At 47.9% G+C, this 18,168-nt stretch overlaps 1 protein-coding gene across 2 annotated transcripts in view; it reads right to left on the bottom strand.

The window, feature by feature from the left end:
• The window catches only part of sorbs3 (sorbin and SH3 domain containing 3), a 93,123-nt gene that overhangs the window by 47,685 nt on the left and 27,270 nt on the right, over positions 1-18,168 (bottom strand). For both annotated transcript variants that reach the window (XM_063057208.1, XM_063057207.1), the window contains exons 5-10: positions 16,519-16,600; positions 13,671-13,822; positions 12,246-12,309; positions 11,820-11,861; positions 4,072-4,150; positions 362-473 (exon numbers count right to left, since the gene is read on the bottom strand). In XM_063057208.1, the coding sequence (XP_062913278.1) occupies positions 362-473; positions 4,072-4,150; positions 11,820-11,861; positions 12,246-12,309; positions 13,671-13,822; positions 16,519-16,600 (531 nt within the window). The remainder of the gene's footprint in view (positions 1-361; positions 474-4,071; positions 4,151-11,819; positions 11,862-12,245; positions 12,310-13,670; positions 13,823-16,518; positions 16,601-18,168) is intronic.

An 18,168-nucleotide genomic window follows, 5' to 3' on the forward strand; every position in this document is an offset into this window, starting at 1 on the left:
TTGAGGGGGAGTAACTGTTCTTGAACCTGGTGGTGTGAGACCTGAGGCTCCTGTACCTTCTCCTGATGGCAGCGGTGAGAAGGAGCATGGCCTGGGGGTGGGGATCTCAGGCGATGGATGCCGCTTTTCTGTGGCACCGTTTCGTGTAGATGTGCTCAATGGTGGGGAGGACTTTGCCCGCGATGGACTGGGCTGATTCCAATGCATTTTGTAGGAATTTCAGTTCAAAGAGCAGATAAAAAGATGGCAGGAATAGATAGATAGTGAGAGAGAGAAGGGAGATGGAGAGAGGGAGAGGAGAGAGAGAGGAGAGAGGGAGGGGGGAGAGAGAAAGCAAGAGAAAACACGAACAGACACTGACCTGTGGCTCTCGCAGCCGCTCGGAGCAGCGTCCCGGCTCGTAGCTGAAGATACTGTTGTGCGTTGCCCGGAGCCTGTGACTTTCTCCGGCCTCTCCCGGCGCCAGCTCACTCCTGCAGCCCGCCGAGGAAATGCCAGATAATGTGTTATGGTTGCTCGGGGAGACGCGAGTGAGTCTGAGCCAGTGAACATCTCACAACACGTTGAGACTGAGTGAGTGAGTGTGTGTCTGCTAACTCTGGGAGCAAACAGACTCTCACATTCCACACCCACAGAGGCGCCAATCTCTGTACTCCCCCACCCCGTCCCTCCGACCAAAGTGACTCCCCACCCTCCCCATCACAACTGCAAACCACACTGACAGGAGGGCGAAGGAAGGGGGTGTGGGGGAGAGCAGAGAGGCGGGAAGGGTGAGAGCAGGAGGGGTGTGGGACGGTAGGGGAGGGAATGGGAGGTGAGGGAGGAAGGATATGGGTGTGGGAAGGGAGGGGAAGAGGTGTGGGAGGGGAAGGGGAGGATGTTTGGGGGAGTGGGGAGCAGAGAGGGGAGAGAGGATGGGAGTGGTGAGGGATGAGAGGAGAGTGGGGAAGGGGGAGGGATTTAGGGGAATGGGAGAGAGGGGAGGGGGAAACAGGGAGGTGAGGTAGAAAGGATGGGAGTGGAGGAGGGTGGGGAGTGGGAGGAAACCGACGTGGTCATGGGGGGAGGTCACAAACTCCTTACAGATGGCACTGGAATTTAATCCTGAACTCTGGGCTCTGGAACGCCTTGAGCTACACTGACGGCAACACCACTGTGGCACCCAATTGAATCGCCCCTTATAACTCCAGCCCTCCATTCCTGTGAATGTGATGGCACAGTAGCGTAGTGGTGAGCACAATGGCTTTTTGGCGCCAGCAATCACTGATCAGGGTTCGATTCCCAACACTGACTGTAAGGAGTTTGCACGTTCTCCTGTGACTGCATGGGTCTCCTCCAGGTGCTCCAGTTTCTTCCCACAGTCCAAGGTTGTACTGGTTAGGATTAGTGAGTTGTGGGTATGCCATGTTGGCACCAGAGGCATGGCAACACTTGTGGGCTGCCCCCAGCACACCCTTGGACTGTGTTGGCCATTGACACAAATGATGCATTTCAATGTATCTTTCAATATACGTGTGATAGACTTAGCTTTCTCATCAGAGCTACATGTGACATGCTTCCCTCACAAAAAAAACCTCCACCTGTGGTAAGGCGAGGACCCAACTTATATCCTGTGCCCGATTCCGGCAACCCTCAAGCATATCCTGGCAAGCTGCAAAACCAGCCTCACAAAAAGCAGATACACATGGTGTCACAACCAAGTCTTAAAGGGTCTGACAGCGGCAATCAAGGTCAAGAGGATAGCAACCAACTCCTTGCCCCCTAGAACGACTAATGCTCTTACGTCAACAGTATTTGTCTGGGAGGGAGAGAAAAGACCAACTAATCTCCCTCCTTAGCCGGAAACAGCACAGATTAACATGGCCAGTGACTGGAAAATGCTGGTGGATGTCAATAAACAACTCACTTTTCCACCGGACATTGCTGCCACCAACCTTAGGCCAGACTTGGTTCTCTGGTCCAATTCACCACCGATGGTCCACATCATGGAACTCACAGCCCCGTGGGAGGACTCAGTGGCTGAAGCATATGAGCGGAAGAGGCTATGCTATGCAGATCTAGCAGCTGAAGCTCAGCGACGGGCTGGAAAACCAACGTTTGTCCTGTGGAAGTGGGTTGTAGGGGATTTATAGCCACATCCACCATCGAATTGCTGCAGGAGATCCATGGTCAGACTTGACGGCAAACCATCAGACTCACATCAGAGGTGGTGGAAAAAAGCAGTCACTGTCTTTGGATCAAATGAAAAGACCTCTCCTGGGCTCAATAGCATCAAGAGAGTGGGAAGACACAACGGGGGGGGGGGCGGCGGATGGGGTGTAAGTGTGCAGTGGGCTACTCAATGAAACACCGGGGAAGGAGGGTGCCCACTTGAAAAACCCCTGCGCATCAACCCTGAGCCACTCCCATCATCAAGGCAGTCTCCAGCAAGTGCCCACGACCCATTGGCATGAGGGACATTAACATCTCATCCTGCGCTTTTTAAAATTTTCTTCTAGATTTTTGAAATCTGTTCTTCAGCGCCTGTCTCTGTTCAAGTCCAACTCTTTAATCTATTTGCCAATTCACTTCATTCAAGTGTGCAGTCATACCATTGGAATTGTCTTTATTTAAATTTAGGACACTCGTCTTCAGACACAAGTTTCCCACTTTGGAATTCTTCCATAGGATGACCGTACGTTCCCAAGGGGTCCCTCACGGTGAGAACATTCACCAATCCTGTCTCATTACATAACATCTAGTATAACGTGGCCTGCGGACTGTGAGCGGGGGAAAGAGGGGGCAGGAGAGGAGGGTGGGGGGAGGGAGAAGGGGGACAGGGGAGAGAGGAAGAGAGTAGGCCAAGGTTGGAGGGAGGAGTGGGGGAGATAGAGGGATGGAGGAGGTGAATGGAGGAAGGTATGGGGAAGGAGGAAGGAGTGGGAGGTGGGGTAGGGGGAAGGTGGAGGGAGTGGGAGGTGGGGTAGGGGGAAGGTGGAGGGTGTGGGAGGTGGAGTGGGGGAAGGTGGAGGGAGTCGGAGGGAGTGGGAGGTGGGGTAGGGGAAAGGTGGAGGGAGTGGGAGGTGGAGTAGGGGGCAGGTGGAGGGTGTGGGAGGTGGAGTGGGGGAAGGTGGAGGGAGTCGGAGGGAGTGGGAGGTGGGGTAGGGGGAAGGTGGAGGGAGTGGGAGGTGGGGTAGGGGAAGGAGGAGGGAGGGAGGTGGAGTAGGGGGAAGGTGGAGGGAGTGGGAGGTGGGGTAGGGGGAAGGTGGAGGGTGTGGGAGGTGGAGGGGGGGAAGGTGGAGGGGAGTCGGAGGGAGTGGGAGGTGGGGTAGGGGGAAGGTGGAGGGAGTGGGAGGTGGGGTAGGGGAAGGAGGAGGGAGTGGGAGGTGGGGTAGGGGAAGGAGGAGGGAGTGGGAGGTGGGGTAGGGGAAGGTGGAGGGATTGGGAGGTGGAGTAGAGGGAAGGAGGAGGGAGTGGGAGGTGGGGTAGGGGGAAGGTGGAGGGAGTGGGAGGTGGGGTAGGGGAAGGTGGAGGGAGTGGGAGGTGGGGTAGGGGAAGGAGGAGGGAGTGGGAGGTGGGGTAGGGGGAAGGAATGAGGAAGGGTGGAGAGGGAGGAGGTAGGGAGAGGGAAGAGAAGAAGGGAATGGGCTGAGTTTGAGGGGAGGAGAGGGGGAGATAGAGGGATGGGAATGGAGCAAGGTATGGGGGAAGGAGGAGGGTGTGGGGAGGTGAGTATGGGGGGCAGGGAAGAGGGAGGTGGGCTTGGAGGAAGGAGTTCAGATGGGGAAGAGGGATGGAGGAAGTGAATGTGGGAGGAGAGAGGGGAGTGGGGGGCTTGGAAGGAACGAGAAAGGAAGGAGGAAGTGGGTAGAGAGGGGTTGGTAGTGTGAGTGGGAGCAGAGGGTGAGGGAGAATTAAAGCTCATCTGAGCCTCCACGGGAATGGACAGGCTCCCCCTCGGCCCAGTTGGCTCACATCACCCAAGCTGCCCATCCATGCTAGCCCCATCGGCCTTGTCCGGCCTGTAACCTCATAGCGATGTCCAGGCAGGTCTCAGCTTTATTCCCGCTGCAGGGATAAACAGGGACCCACCATTCGGAGAAGAGGCCGATATCCGCCAGTCCACTGTCAGGTGTCAGGTCCCCCTCTGACAGCCCCACCGATTCCGGCCCTGTGTGGAGAGATGCCCAGTGAAAATCAGCTGGGAGGTTGGGGTGAAGTAAACTGCATCACTGTCAAAGGGGGTATTGGTAAACGGTGTCACAGGCAGAGGGTCGACTACAACAGGACGGTCTACCCCCATCCTGAATGAAAACCTGCTGACCTGGGGACAAGGAGGCGATGGTGGGACATCCAGATCATGGAGGTGTGTCACGCCGTGCTGGGGTTGGGGGACGACACGGAGGGGTCCATAAGACAGAGGAGCAGAATTAGGCCATTCGGCCCATCGAGTCCACTCTGCCATTTCATCATGGCTGATCCCAGATTCCATTCAAACCCTTACACCTGCCTGCCCACCATATCCCTTGATGACCCGACCAACTTCCGCTTTAAATATATGCACGGACTTGGCCTCCACCACCGAGGCCACCTGTGCAGAGCTTTCCACAGATTCGCCATTCTTTGGCTGAAAAAAATTCCTCCTTACTTCTGATCTAAAAGGTCACCCCTCAAATTTAAGGCTGTGTCCTCTAGATCTGGATATCCCCACCAGAGGAAACATCCTCCCCACATCCACCCTATCTAGTCCTTTCAACACATTCTTCTAAATTCCAGTGAGTACAGACACAAAGCTGCCAAACACTTCTCATATGTTAACCCCTTCATTCCTGGAATCATCCTCGTGAGCCTCCAATGACAATACATTCTTTCTGAGATAAGGGGCCCAAACTGTTGACAATACTCCAAATGCGGCCTGACTAGTGTCTTATAAAGGATCAACATTATCTCCTTGCTTTTATATTCTACTCCCTCGAAATAAATGCCAACATTGCATTTGTCTTCTTTACCACAGACTCAACCTGTAAATTAACTTTCAGGGAGTCATGAATGAGGACTCCAAATCCCTTTGCATCTCTGATGTTTGAATTTTCTCCCCATTTAGATAATAGTCTGCACTAAGTCACTGGCAGCCAACCTGAAAAGGTCCCCTTTATTCCCACTCGCTGTCTCCTGCCCATCAGCCATTCCTCTATCCATCCAGTTTATTTCCTGTTACACCATAGAATTTTATCTTGTTAGGCAGCCTCATGTGAGGCACCTTATCAAAAGCCTTCTGAGAATCTAAGTAAATTACATTCACTGCCTCTCCTTTGTCCACCCTGTTTGTTACTTCCTCAAAGAATTCTAAGAGATTTGTCAGGCAAGATTTCTTTTTACAGAAACCATGCTGATTTTGAGTTACTTTATCATTAGTCTCCAAGTACCCCGAAACCTCGTCCTTATTAATGGACTCCAACACTTTCCCAACCACAAGGTTAGCCTAACTGGCCTGTAATTTCCTCTAACAAGAGGAATTCTGCAGATGCTGGAAATTCAAGCAACACACACCAAAGTTGCTGGTGAACGCAGCAGGCCAGGCAGCATCTCTAGGAAGAGGTACAGTCGATGTTTCAGGCCGAGACCCTTCGTCAGGACTAACTGAAGGAAGAGTGAGTAAGAGATGTGAAAGTGGGAGGGGGAGGGGGAGATCCAAAATGATAGGAGAAGACAGGAGGGGGAGGGATGGAGCCAAGAGCTGGACAGGTGATTGGCAAAAGGGATATGAGAGGATCATGGGACAGGAAGTCTGGGAAGAAAGACGGGGGGGGTGACCCAGAGGATGGGCAAAGGGTATATTCAGAGGGACAGAGAGAGAAAAAGGAGAGTGAGAGAAAGAATGTGTGTATAAAAATGAGTAACAGATGGGGTACGAGGGGGAGGTGGGGTATTAGCGGAAGTTAGAGAAATCGATGTTCATGCCATCAGGTTGGAGGCTACCCAGACGGAATATAAGGTGTTGTTCCTCCAACCTGAGTGTGGCTTCATCTTTACAGTAGAGGAGGCCGTGGATAGACATGTCAGAATGGGAATGGGATGTGGAATTAAAATGTGTGGCCACTGGGAGATCCTGCTTTCTCTGGCGGACAGAGCGTAGATGTTCAGCAAAACGGTCTCCCAGTCTGCGTCGGGTCTCGCCAATATATAAAAGGCCACATCGGGAGCACCGGACGCAGTATATCACCCCAGTCGACTCACAGGTGAAGTGTCGCCTCACCTGGAAGGACTGTCTGGGTCCCTGAATGGTGGTAAGGGAGGAAGTGTAAGGGCATGTGTAGCACTTGTTCCGCTTACACGGATAAGTGCCATTTCCTCTCTTCTGTCTTACCCCTTTCTTAAAGAGTGGAGTGACATTTGCAATTTTCCAGTCCTCCGGGACCATGCCAAAATCAAGTGATTCTTGAAAGATCATGACCAATGTATCCGGTTTCTCTTCAGCAACCTCTTTCAGAACTCTGGGATGTAGCCCATCTGCTCCAGGTGACTTACCCACTTTAAGACCTTTCAGTTTGTCTAGCACTTTCTCATTTGTTATAGCAATGGCACTCACTCCTGCTCCCTGACACTCGCAGTCCTCTGGCACACAGCTAGTGTCTTCCACAGTGAAGACTGTAGCAAAGTACTTATTAAGTTCATCTGCCAGTTCTTTGTCCTCCATTACTACCTCACCAGCATCATTTTCCAGTGGTCCAATATTAACTCTCACCTCCCTTTTACTCTTTATATATCTGAAAAAACTTTTAGTATCCTGCTTTATATTATTGGCTAGTTTGCCCTCATACTTAATCTTTTCCCTTTTTATGGCTTTTTTAGTTGCTTTTGTTCGATTTTAAAAATTCCCAATCATCCAACTTCCCACTCATTTTTGCTACCTTATATGCCCTTCCCTTGGCTGTTACGCAGTCCTTAATTTCCTTTGTCAGCCACGGTTGCCTATCCCTGCCATTCCAGTACATAATAGCAGGGGTGTGGGCTCATCAAATTGGAGAAGCACGTATAAAGGAAAAGAGAAAGAGAAAAGAGTGGATAAAGATAAAGTAAAAGCAAAAGTTAAAAAGGAGAAAAGTAAGGGTGGAGTACAGAAAAGTCAAGTGCTTAAGAGACAAAGATTACTAGATTTTAAAGGGATGATGAGTGCAAGGGCACTTTATCTGAATGCCCGTAGTATTCGAAACAAGGTCAGTGATGTGTGGCACAAATCAGTACAAAGAGGTATGATTTAGCGGCCATTACAGAGACGTGGTTGCAGGGTGGAGAGAATTAGGAATTAAATATCCAAGGATATCAGGTAATACAGAAGGATAGGCAGGACAGTAAGGGAGGTGAGGTAGCGCTCTTAATTAAAGATGAGATCAGGGTGATAGTGAGAGACGATATAAGATCTAAGGAGCAGAATGTTGAATCCAGCTGGGTGGAGATTAGGAATAGTAAAGGGGAAAAAAATCACTGGTGAGAGTTGTCTATCGGCTACTGAATAATAACATTACAGTGGGCACAGGCAATAAACAGAGAAATATCTGAGGCATGTAAAAATATCATGGGGGACTTTAACTTGCACGTAGATTGGCTGAATCTAGTTGGTCAAGGCAGTCTTGAGGAAGACTTTGTGGAATGTGTAGGTGATAGCTTTCTTGAACAGCATGTTACTGAACCTATAAGGATCTTAAATTTGGTCTTGTGCAATGAGACAGGTAAAATTAGTGATGTTGTAGTTAGGAATCCTCTTGAAAAGAGTGATCACTGTATAATTGAATTTCTCATACAGATGCAGGGTGCAATAGTTCAATCTAAAACCAGTGTATTATGTCTAAACAACAGAGACTACAATGGGATAAGGGAGGATTTGGCCAGTGTAGACTGGGAACACAGGCTATATGGTGGGACAGTTGAGGAACAGTGGAAGACTTTCGAAGAGATTTTTCACGGTGCTCAACAAAAGTATATTCCAGTTAAAGGCAAGGACAGTAAGGGTGGGGAGAGACAGCCTTGGATAACTAAAGAAATAAAAGAAGGCGTCAAACTAAAAACTTGTGTGTACAAAGTTGCCAAGAGTAGTGGGACACTGGAAGATTGGGAAAACTTTAAAAAGCAACAAAGAACCACAAAGTGAGCAATAAAGAAAGGGAAGATAGATTTTGAAAATAAACTAGCTCAAAATATAAAAATGGAGAGCATAAGTTTTTATAATTATACAAAGCAGAAAAAGGTGGCTAAAGTCAACGTAGGTCCCTTGGAGGACGAGAAAGGGAAATTGAAATTGGGTAATGAAGAAATGGCCGAGGCTTTGAATTACTATTTTGTGTTGATCTTCATGGTGGAGGGCATGTCTAAACTGCCAAAGAGAGATGATATGGATGTGATGGGAGGTGAGGACCTCAATACAATAGCTATAACTGAAGAGGTAGTGCTGAGAAAACTTGTGGGCCTAAAGACGGACAAGTCCCCTGGTCCTGATGGAATGCATCCCAGGGTACTGAAAAAAGTGGCAGAGGTAATAGTAGGGGCTTTGGTGATAATTTACCAAAATTCTCTGGACTCTGGGCAGGTTCCAGCAGATTGGAAGAAGGCGAATGTCACGGCACTGTTCAAAAAAAGAATGTAGGTAAAAGGCAGGTAACTATAGGCCAGTTAGTTTAACATCTGTGGTTGGGAAAATGCTTGAAGCTTCATTAAAGAAGAAATAGCAAGGCATCTGGAAAGAAATGGATCCATCAGGCAGACGCAGCATGGATTCGGCAAAGGCAGGTCCCGTTTGACAAACTTACTGGAGTTCTTTGAGGATATAACAAGCGCAGTGGATAGAGGGGAACAGATAGATGTTATTTACTTGCATTTCCAGAAGGCATTCGATAAGGTGACACATAAAGGACTTATCCATAAGATAAGGATACATAGAGTTGGGGCTGATGTATTAGCACGGATAGAGGATTGGTTAAAATAGAAAGCAGAGAGTCGGGATACATGGATGTTTCTCTGGTTGGCAATCAGTGGTGAATGGTGTGCTGCAGGGGTCGGTGCTGGGCCTGTAACCGTTCATGATATACATTAACAATCTGGAAGAGGGGACTGAGTGTAGTGTATCTAAGTTTGCTGATGATACTAAATTGAGTGGAAAAGCAATTTACACAGAGGATACAGAGAGTCTGCAGAAAGATACAAATAGGTGAAGTGAGTGGGCAAGGGTCTGGCAGATGGAGAACAATGTTGGTAAATGTGAGTTCATTCACTTTGGAACGAAAAATGAAAGATCAAATTATTATTTAAATGGTAAAAGTTTGCAGCATGCTGCTGTGCAGAGGGACTTGGGGGTACTTGTGCATGAATCACAAAATGTTGGTTTGCAGGTGCAGCAGGTTATCAAGAAGGCAAATGGAACGTTGGCCTTCATTGTTAGAGGGATTGAATTTAAGAGCAGGGAGGTTTTGCTGCAACTGTACAGGGCACTGGTGAGGCCGTACCTGGAGTACTGTGTAGTTCTGGTCTCCTACTTGAGGAAGAACGTACTGGCTTTGGAGGCGGTGCGGAGGAGGTTCACCAGGTTGATTCCAGAGATGAGGGGATTAGACTATGAGGAGAGATTGAGTCACCTGGGACTGGTCTCGCTGGAATTCAGAAGGATGAGAGGAGATCTTATAGAAACGTATAAAATTCTGAAAGGGATAGATAAGATAAGAGGCAGGTAAGTTGTTTCCACAGGTAGGTGAGGTAGGTGAGACTAGAACTAGGGGACATGGCCTCAGGATTCAAGGGAATAGATTTAGGACAGGGATAAGGAGGAACTGCTTTTCTCAGAGGGTGGTGAATCTGTGGAATTCTCTTCCCAATGAAGCAGTGGAGGCTACCTCAGTAAGTATATTTAAGACAAGATTGGATAGATTTTTGCACAGTGGGGGAATTAAGGGTTATGGGGAAAAGGCAGTTAGGTGAAGATGGGAGTCCTTGGCCAGATCAGCCATGATCTTATTGATTGGCAGAGCAGGCTCGACAGGCCAGATTGCCGACTCCTGCTCCAGTTTCTTATGATCTTATATCTGTCCTGCGCCTTGTGAACTATTCCCAGAAACTTCAGTCACCTCTGTTCTGCCATCATCCCCATCAATATCCCCCGCCAATCCACCTGGACAAGCTCCTCTCTCGTGCCTCTGTAAATCCTTCTTTTCCATTGTGATACTGATACATGTGATTTATGCTTCTCCCTCTCAAACTGCAGTATCAATCATATTACGATCACTGCCTCCTAAAGGTTACTTGACATTGAGCTTCCTAATAAGATCTGGGTTATTACACAACACCCAATCTAAGATAGACTATCCCTGAACTGGCTCATGCACAAGCTGCTCTAAAAAGCCATCTTGTAGGCATTCAACAAATTCCCTCTCTTGCGAACCAGCACCAACCTGATTTTCCCAATCCCCTTGCATTTTGAAGTCCCCCATTACAATTGTGTCGTTACCCTTATTACAGTCCTTTCCCAGCTCCCTTTGCAATCTCAGCCCCACATCTTGACTTCTATTTGGAGACCTATATATGATTGCCAAAATGGTTTTTTCACCCTTGCAGATTCTTAACTCCATTAACAAAGATTCGACATTCTCTGACCCAATGTCACCTCTTTCTAAAGACGTAATTCCATCTCTTACCAACAGAGCCACACCACTGCCTATGCCTTCCTGCCTGCCCTTCCAATACAAAGTATATCCTTTGATGTTAAGCCCCCAACCATGGCCTTCTTTCAGTCACGACTCAGTGATGCCCACTATGTCATACCGACTGATCTCTAATTACGCCACGAGTTCATCCACCTTATTCCGACTGCTACATGAATTTAAATTCAGCACCTTCAGTCCTGCATTCTTGACCCTTTTGAATTTTGCCTCTGTGGTACAATTTAACTCTTTGCTCTGTCTGCTCGGTCAGTGGGTGGCGACAGAGTTAGTGATTGTGGGGTGAGTAGAGGGCTGGGGGTTGTTATTATTTGGGGGGAGAAGAGTGAGCTCCCGCGCTGGGGTGTTTGAACCCCATTTTCCACGGGCTGGTCCACTGTTAAACCCCTTGCTCGGTAACCAGTGTGAAAGGATTCAGGGCACCAACAGGCTGAGGCCATTCAGTCCCTTGGGACTGTCTCACAATACAGCAAGATCCCATACAGCTGAAATACAGGTCCGCATCAGTCAGACCTCTCACTCGCCATCTGCTGATAGATCTGAACCAGACTGGCAGCCGCTTCCCCAGGGAGGAAATAGCAAATCCCAGAGAGCACAGGTGTCAAGTGAGAAGAGGGTGGTGCGGGGCAGGTTTTTTACACAGAGGGAGGCGGGTGCCTGGAGCAGGCTGCTGGGGGTGATGGTGGAGGGAGATGTACAGAGGAATATGGATCACGTGCAGGCAGTGGGATTAATTTCATTTGACATTGTGTTCAGTACAGATATTGCGGGCCAAAGAGCTTGTTCCTGCACTGTGCTGGTCTATGTTTTATCTTCCATGGCCTGGGATCTATGTTCTATACTCTCTGGTCAAAACTCTTATGGTCTGTGTTGTATTGTCAATGCTTTCTGGCCTATGTTGTATGTTCTATACTGTCTGGTCTATGTTCTACGTTCTCTGGTTTATGTTGTATATTCTATACAGTCTGGTCTATGTTTTATGTTCTCTGGTCTATGTTGTATGTTCTATACCATCTGGTCTATGTTCTATGTTGTATGTTCTATACTGTCTGGTCTATGTTCTATGTTCTCCAGTCTATGTTGTATGTTCTACGTTCTCTCATCTATGTACCAGCAATAACGAAGGCTGACACTTACTGTCCGATGAGCCGGTGACATCGTCCATTTCAAAGTTATCATCTGTAACAGAACAGTACACTCTCACAGCAAACAGTCAACACAAAGTCATTCAAATTAGCTCAATTGTGCCAAGTTTCCCCAAACACTAAACAGGCCCAGGAACACGGTATTCCTTCCCTCTGGACTTCTCTCCCCATCTGTGGGAGAGGCTATTCCACAAACCCGATTATGATCTGATTTTTACAGCTGTGGCACTCAGCTGAGTGTTTCCTCTGCTACCTTGGCACTTGTTGTCAGCAGCCTCCACTGAAGCTCAGGGCTGAGCTCTCCGTTGGTACACCCCTCCACTCCTCTACCTTGACCCTTCACCTCTCACTCCCGCACCTCCACCCCCGACCTCCCCCCTCCCAGCACGATCTCCTGGCGGCCAACGTGAGCAGGTACCTGTGGGCTTCCAGTGGATGTGGTTGAACATCTTCCTGTACCAGTCTCTTGTCTTGTTCACGCTCTGTCCGTCCGGGGAAGGGATAAACAGACAGGGGGAGAGGCAGGCCAGGGGAATAGAGAGAGACAGGCAGAGATGGACAAACGGAAGAGTTAGAGACAGCAGAGACAGACAGAGAGAGAGAGAGCCGAAAGATAGTTAGAGAGAGAGAGAGAGAGAGAGACAGAGACAAATACAGGGGGGAGGGGGAAGAGAGAGAGACAGACAGACAGATAGGGAGAGAGAAAGAGAGGTGTGGAGAGTGGAAATGAGGGAGAGAGACACAGAAAGTCATCAACATTTACCCTGACACACCTCACTCGTGGCCCACCATTATCTCCGCCACCCTCCCACTGAAGAGGTCCTGACTGCTTCCCTTAACGAAGGAACATAGTTCACCACTGAACAGCTGACAGGGAGCTGACCAACACAACTAAATAAGATGTGCACTGAAATCCGACAGGGATGGGGATCTCGACCGGACCCAGGTCCTTCTCCCTCCGAGATGCCCTCCCTCCCTCTCACTGGACAGAGATCACCTCCCGGGCTTGCTCCATCCCTCTTTGTACTGGCGATACAGTTGCTGATCCCTCTGTCAGATGTACAGGTAGTCTGTGTGCCGAGTTTTTGCTGAACATGGTCTCCTCAGTGCGAAATCACCCAGTACTGCTGCTCCATAAGACCATCGGACATAGGATCAGAATGATGTCACTTGGCCCATCGAGACTGATCTAACATTCCACCATGGCTGATTTATTATCCCTCTCAACCCCACTCTCCTGCCTTTTCCCGATAACCTTTGATGCCCTGACTAATCAAGAACCTATCATCTTCTGCTTTAAATGTACCCAATAACTTGGCCTCCACAGCTGTCTGTGGCAATGAATTCCACAGATTCACCACCCTCTGGCTAAAGAAATTCCTCCTCATCTCTGTTCTAAAGGGACATCCCTCTATTCTGGGGCTGTGCTCTCCAGTCCTAGACTCCCCCTGCTATAGGAAACATCCTTTCCTCATCCACTCTATCTAGGCCTTTGAATGTTCAGTAGGTTTCAATGAGACCCCACATTGTTCTAAACCCCAGTGAGTACTGGCCCAGAGCCATCAAACATTCTTCTTTCATTTCCAGGATAATCCTCATGAACCTTCTCTGGTCTTCTTTCAAACTGGATGCTAACATTGCATTTACCTTCTGTACCACGGACTCAACCTGCAAGTTAACCTTTGCTCCCCCAGTAGGGACAGGCAGCGGTGCCCAGTCAGGGGACCCAGTTGTTTCAGTTGGTTGCACACAGACCGTAAGCTCGGGAGGTGTTGAAGCGCGTGGTGTAAGAGTCAGCTGGCTAACGGGTCACTCCACGCCTGGTGTCACCCCACTCACTTACTGATCTGGAGGATATTGGCATCCCTACTTCATCCACTGGACCGGCTCCATCGTATTTTATCCAGACTATGTTCTGTGTAGGTTTGTTCTCCCTCCAGGGTGCCGCTGATTCCATCGTGACAGGGTGGGGATGACAGCCCTGGGGTGCTGTATCTAACGGGAATGAGACAAGCCAGTCATAGAACATAGAACAGTACAGGCCCTTCAGCCCACATGGCTTTACTGCCCTTTTAACCTGCTCCTCGATCAATCTAACCCTTCCCTCTCACCTATGGCTCCATTTTTCTATGATCCATGCACCTATCCAAGAGTTTCTTAAATGTCCCAAATGTATCTGCCTCTGTCACCACCCTGGCAGTGTGTTCCACACACCCACCACTGTGTAAAAAAAAATCTATCTCCAACATCCCCTTATCCTTTCCTCCAGTCACTTTAAAATTATGCCCTCTCATATTAGCCATTTCCGCCCTGGGGAAAAGTCTCTGACTGTCCACTCGATCTATGCCTCTTATCACCTTGTACATCTCTACCAAGTTACCTCTTACCCCTTTTGCTCCAAAGAGAAAAGCCCTTGCTCACTCAACCTGTCCTCATAGGACCTTCTCTCTAATCCAGGCAGCATCCTGAGTCTCCTCTGCACCCTCTCTAAAGTTTCCACATCCTTCCTATAACGAGGTGACCAGAACTGAACACGATTCTCCAGTGTTTTATAGAGTTGCAACATTACCTCACGGCTTTTGAACTCAGTCCCCCGATTAATGAAGGCCAACACATCATATGCCTTCTTAAGCAGCTTGTCAATTCAACAAATACAACTCCGTGTCGGCCCAGGCATTTCAGAGGGTGTTCTAGATCACCAGCTACTGACAGAGTGAAATCCCTCGTCACTGACCCTGGGCCACGGGGGCACGGGAGGTCACTCTGCTCCTGCCTACATCGGCTTCAACTCCTCATCCGTGTCCGTTTCTCAGACTCCACAATTCCTCCATCTTCCAAATATTTATCTACCTCCACCCTAGGTATGTCTAATCTTGTCTCCAACACCCCCGGGTGGAGAATTCCTGATAATCAGCTCCCTCCGAGAGGGGAAATGTTCCCATCCACCACTGTTCTGGATGATTTATTTTGTACCTCTGGCCTCTTGCTCATGACCCTCCCAGCAGTGAACTTTATTTGTCATATGCACATTGAAACATACAGTGAAAGGCATCGTTCTGTGTCAATGACTAACACAGCCCGAGGATGCTCTAGGGAATAGCCCGACAGTGTCACCATGCTTCCAGCGCCAACATAGCATGTCCACAGCTCACTAATCCTAAACCATACCTCCTTGGAAAGTTGGAGGAAACCAGAGCACCCAGAGGAAACTCACGTGGTTACGGGGAGAATGTACAAACTCTTTACAGACAGCGGTGGGAATCGATTACTAGTGCTGCAAAGCGTTACACTTAGCGCTATGCCACTGTGCCCCCTTCTCCTTGGGGCCATTGATGAATACATCCCAACATCTCTTGGCCTGAAGCGCTGACTGTTTCCCTGCCTGGCCTGCTGGGCTCCTGCAGCATTTTGTGCACACAGCTCCAGGTTTCCAGCATCCACAGAGTCTCTTGTGTTTATAAAGCTGCCTTTCCACCGCCCTAGCAAATACAGCCAGGGAGTGGGAGGTAATCAGTCAATAAATCATACAAGGGACGATGCCTCAAAAAGGCGGCATCTGTCATTAAAGACCCCCAGCACCCAGGACATGCCCTCTTCTCAATGCTACCATCAGGAGGGGAGGTACAGGAGCCTGAAGACACACACTCAGTGATTCAGGAACAGCTTCTTCCCCTCGGATTTCTGAGCGGATAATGAATCCGTGAGCACTATCTCATTACCTTTTTTCCCTCCCTTTTTTTCATTATTTATTCAATTAAATTTTTAAATATATACTTCTTATTGAAAGTTATGGTAATTTCTGTGATTATATATTGCGTTGTACTACTGCCACAAAATGACAAGTGCCGGTGGTATGAAACCTGGTTCTGATTCTGAGGTCCCTACCCCAAAGCCGTCGCCCAACTGGTGAGGTAAACTCAATGCCACCATCTGCTCAATCCTCTGATTCCCCTGGATCCAGAAACCATCAGACACAGGAGCAGAAATGGGCCATCCGGCCTATTAAATCTTCTCCACCATTCCATTAAGGCTGATTTATTATCCCTCTCAACCCCATTCTCCTGTCTTCTCCCTGTAACCTTTGGCACCCTGACTAATCAAGAATCTATCAACCTCCACTTTAAATATACTGATGACTCGGCCTCTACAGTTGCCTGTGGCAATGAATTCCACAGATTCACCAGCCTCTGGCTAAAGAAATTCCTCTTCATCTATGTTCTAAAGGGACATCTTTCTATTCTGAGAATGTGTCCACTGGTCTTAGACTCCCCCACTGTTGAAAACACCCTCTCCACATCCACTCTATCGAAGCCTTTCAAGATTCGATAGGTTTCAAGGAGATTCCCTCTCATTCTTCTAAACTCCAGTGAGTACAGGCCCAAAGCCATCAAACGCTCCTCATATATTAACCCTCTCATTCCCAGGATTATTCTCGTGAACTTCATCTGAACCCTCTCCAATGCCAGCACATCCTTTCTTAGATATGGGGCCCAAAACTGTTCACAAAACTCCAAATGTAACCTGACCAATGCCTTATAAAGCCTCAACATTACATCCTTGCTTTTCTATTCTAGTCATCATCTCTGCACTAATATTGGTTTGAAATCTCCTGGTTAAACACCAGCTGGAAAGTAATGTCTCCTGCAGCTGACTGATGCCTACCCTTAGCGTGAGTCTGGATCGTCACGTACCTACAGTGGACACTTCATCTGCGTCTCTGCGGGGAGAGGGTGGGCGTGGGGTGTGTCCTCCAACCCCATTAATCACTGGAACCTGGGGAGGGGAGAGGGTAGGATGGGGGAAGAGAGAGGAGAGGTAGGAGGAGAGAGAGATGGGACGGAAAAGAGAAAGAGACAAGCCAAGAAGGAGTGGGAGAGTGAGGGGATGGAGAGGAGAAGGAAGGGAAGAAATCAAGAGGGAGAAGGAGGATATTGTGTATTTAATATTTCAGTAATTAAGTAGTATTCTAAATTTATTGTTTGATTATATTCAGCATTCTTTGTTTGCTTATATAATTAATTATGGGTTATATGTAAAAGTACATGATTGCCATACATCATTACACCACCACATCATATACGTGAGCACCTCACTAAAGTAAAACTAAGTAGACCCATTTTCCCAGCTTCCGTGTTTTTCTTTCAATTAGCTTCTGGAGTTACAAAACATAACAGTGGCAACGAGATTGTTTTAAAACAAGCCCCAGATGGCCACCTATCTGCTGAAGCACTGCATGTTTTTGCTTTGGAAGGAGGGAGGGAGACATTCAGGTTTTAAAAAAAGGCAGAAAATAGATGAATTTCAGGGTTCATAAACAGAGAGTACTGGGTGATAATAATAATAAATAAATAAAAAGCAGGAATGGCTGGCTACATCGGAAAGATAGATGAGTTTGACTGCACAACAGATAACTGGATGATATATACTGAGCAAATTCTGCAGTATTTTGAAGCAAATGAAATAGGCGATGAAAAGCGAGTGCCAGGGTTGCTGAGTGCAAAAGATGGAAAAGCATACAGTTTGCTTCGAAGTTTGACTGCTCCACAAACCAGTTAAAATGAGCTTGTGAAAGTTATGATATCGTGAAAGTAATGCAGGAATATTTAGAACCAAAACCAGTGTAGATTGCAGAACGCTTTAGGTTTCATAAGTGGAATCAAAAGGAAGGCGAATCCATTTTAGCTTATGTGGCTGAATTGAAGAGATTGTCTGAGCATCGTCAGTTCAGTGATGGGCTTTATGGTGAACTAAGAGATCATTCAGTTTGTGTAATCTTACAAGAAAACATTCAAAATTGACTCTTAACTGAAGCACAATTCACATTTAAAAGAGCAGTTGAAATTGCTGTAGCAACAGAACAGCAGCCAGAGACACAATTGAGTTGCAATCAGAAACGAAAGTGAGCATGAAGAAAATTGCAACATTTAAACAGAAACTAGCCTGGCTGAACAAATTGTGCAACCGTTGTAGCAGGGGGTCACGTACACCAGACCAATGCTGGTTTAAAGGCGAAACTTACAGAAAATGCAACAAAGTAGGACACATACAAAGAGCATGTTGGGCAGACAAAAATAAGTGGACTAATCAGGGATAAAGATAAAAAGTCAAATTTCAGTTTCACGAAGAGATTTTAGCTGTACACTGTTGATGAAAAATCTGATAATGATGAGAGTGACACAATGAACGGCTAATTAATTAAAATGGTATTGGACGTTAGCTCGGCTATTTCAGTCATTCCACAAAATGAGCTTGAACTGCATTTCAAAGATACTGAACAGAAGCCGCAGATATCCAACTAAGAACTTATACTGGAGAAAAGGTATCTCCTGGGTGAATGACAT

Source organism: Mobula hypostoma, chromosome 8 (assembly GCF_963921235.1).
Source record: "Mobula hypostoma chromosome 8, sMobHyp1.1, whole genome shotgun sequence".
Classification (NCBI taxonomy): Eukaryota; Metazoa; Chordata; class Chondrichthyes; order Myliobatiformes; family Myliobatidae; genus Mobula; species Mobula hypostoma.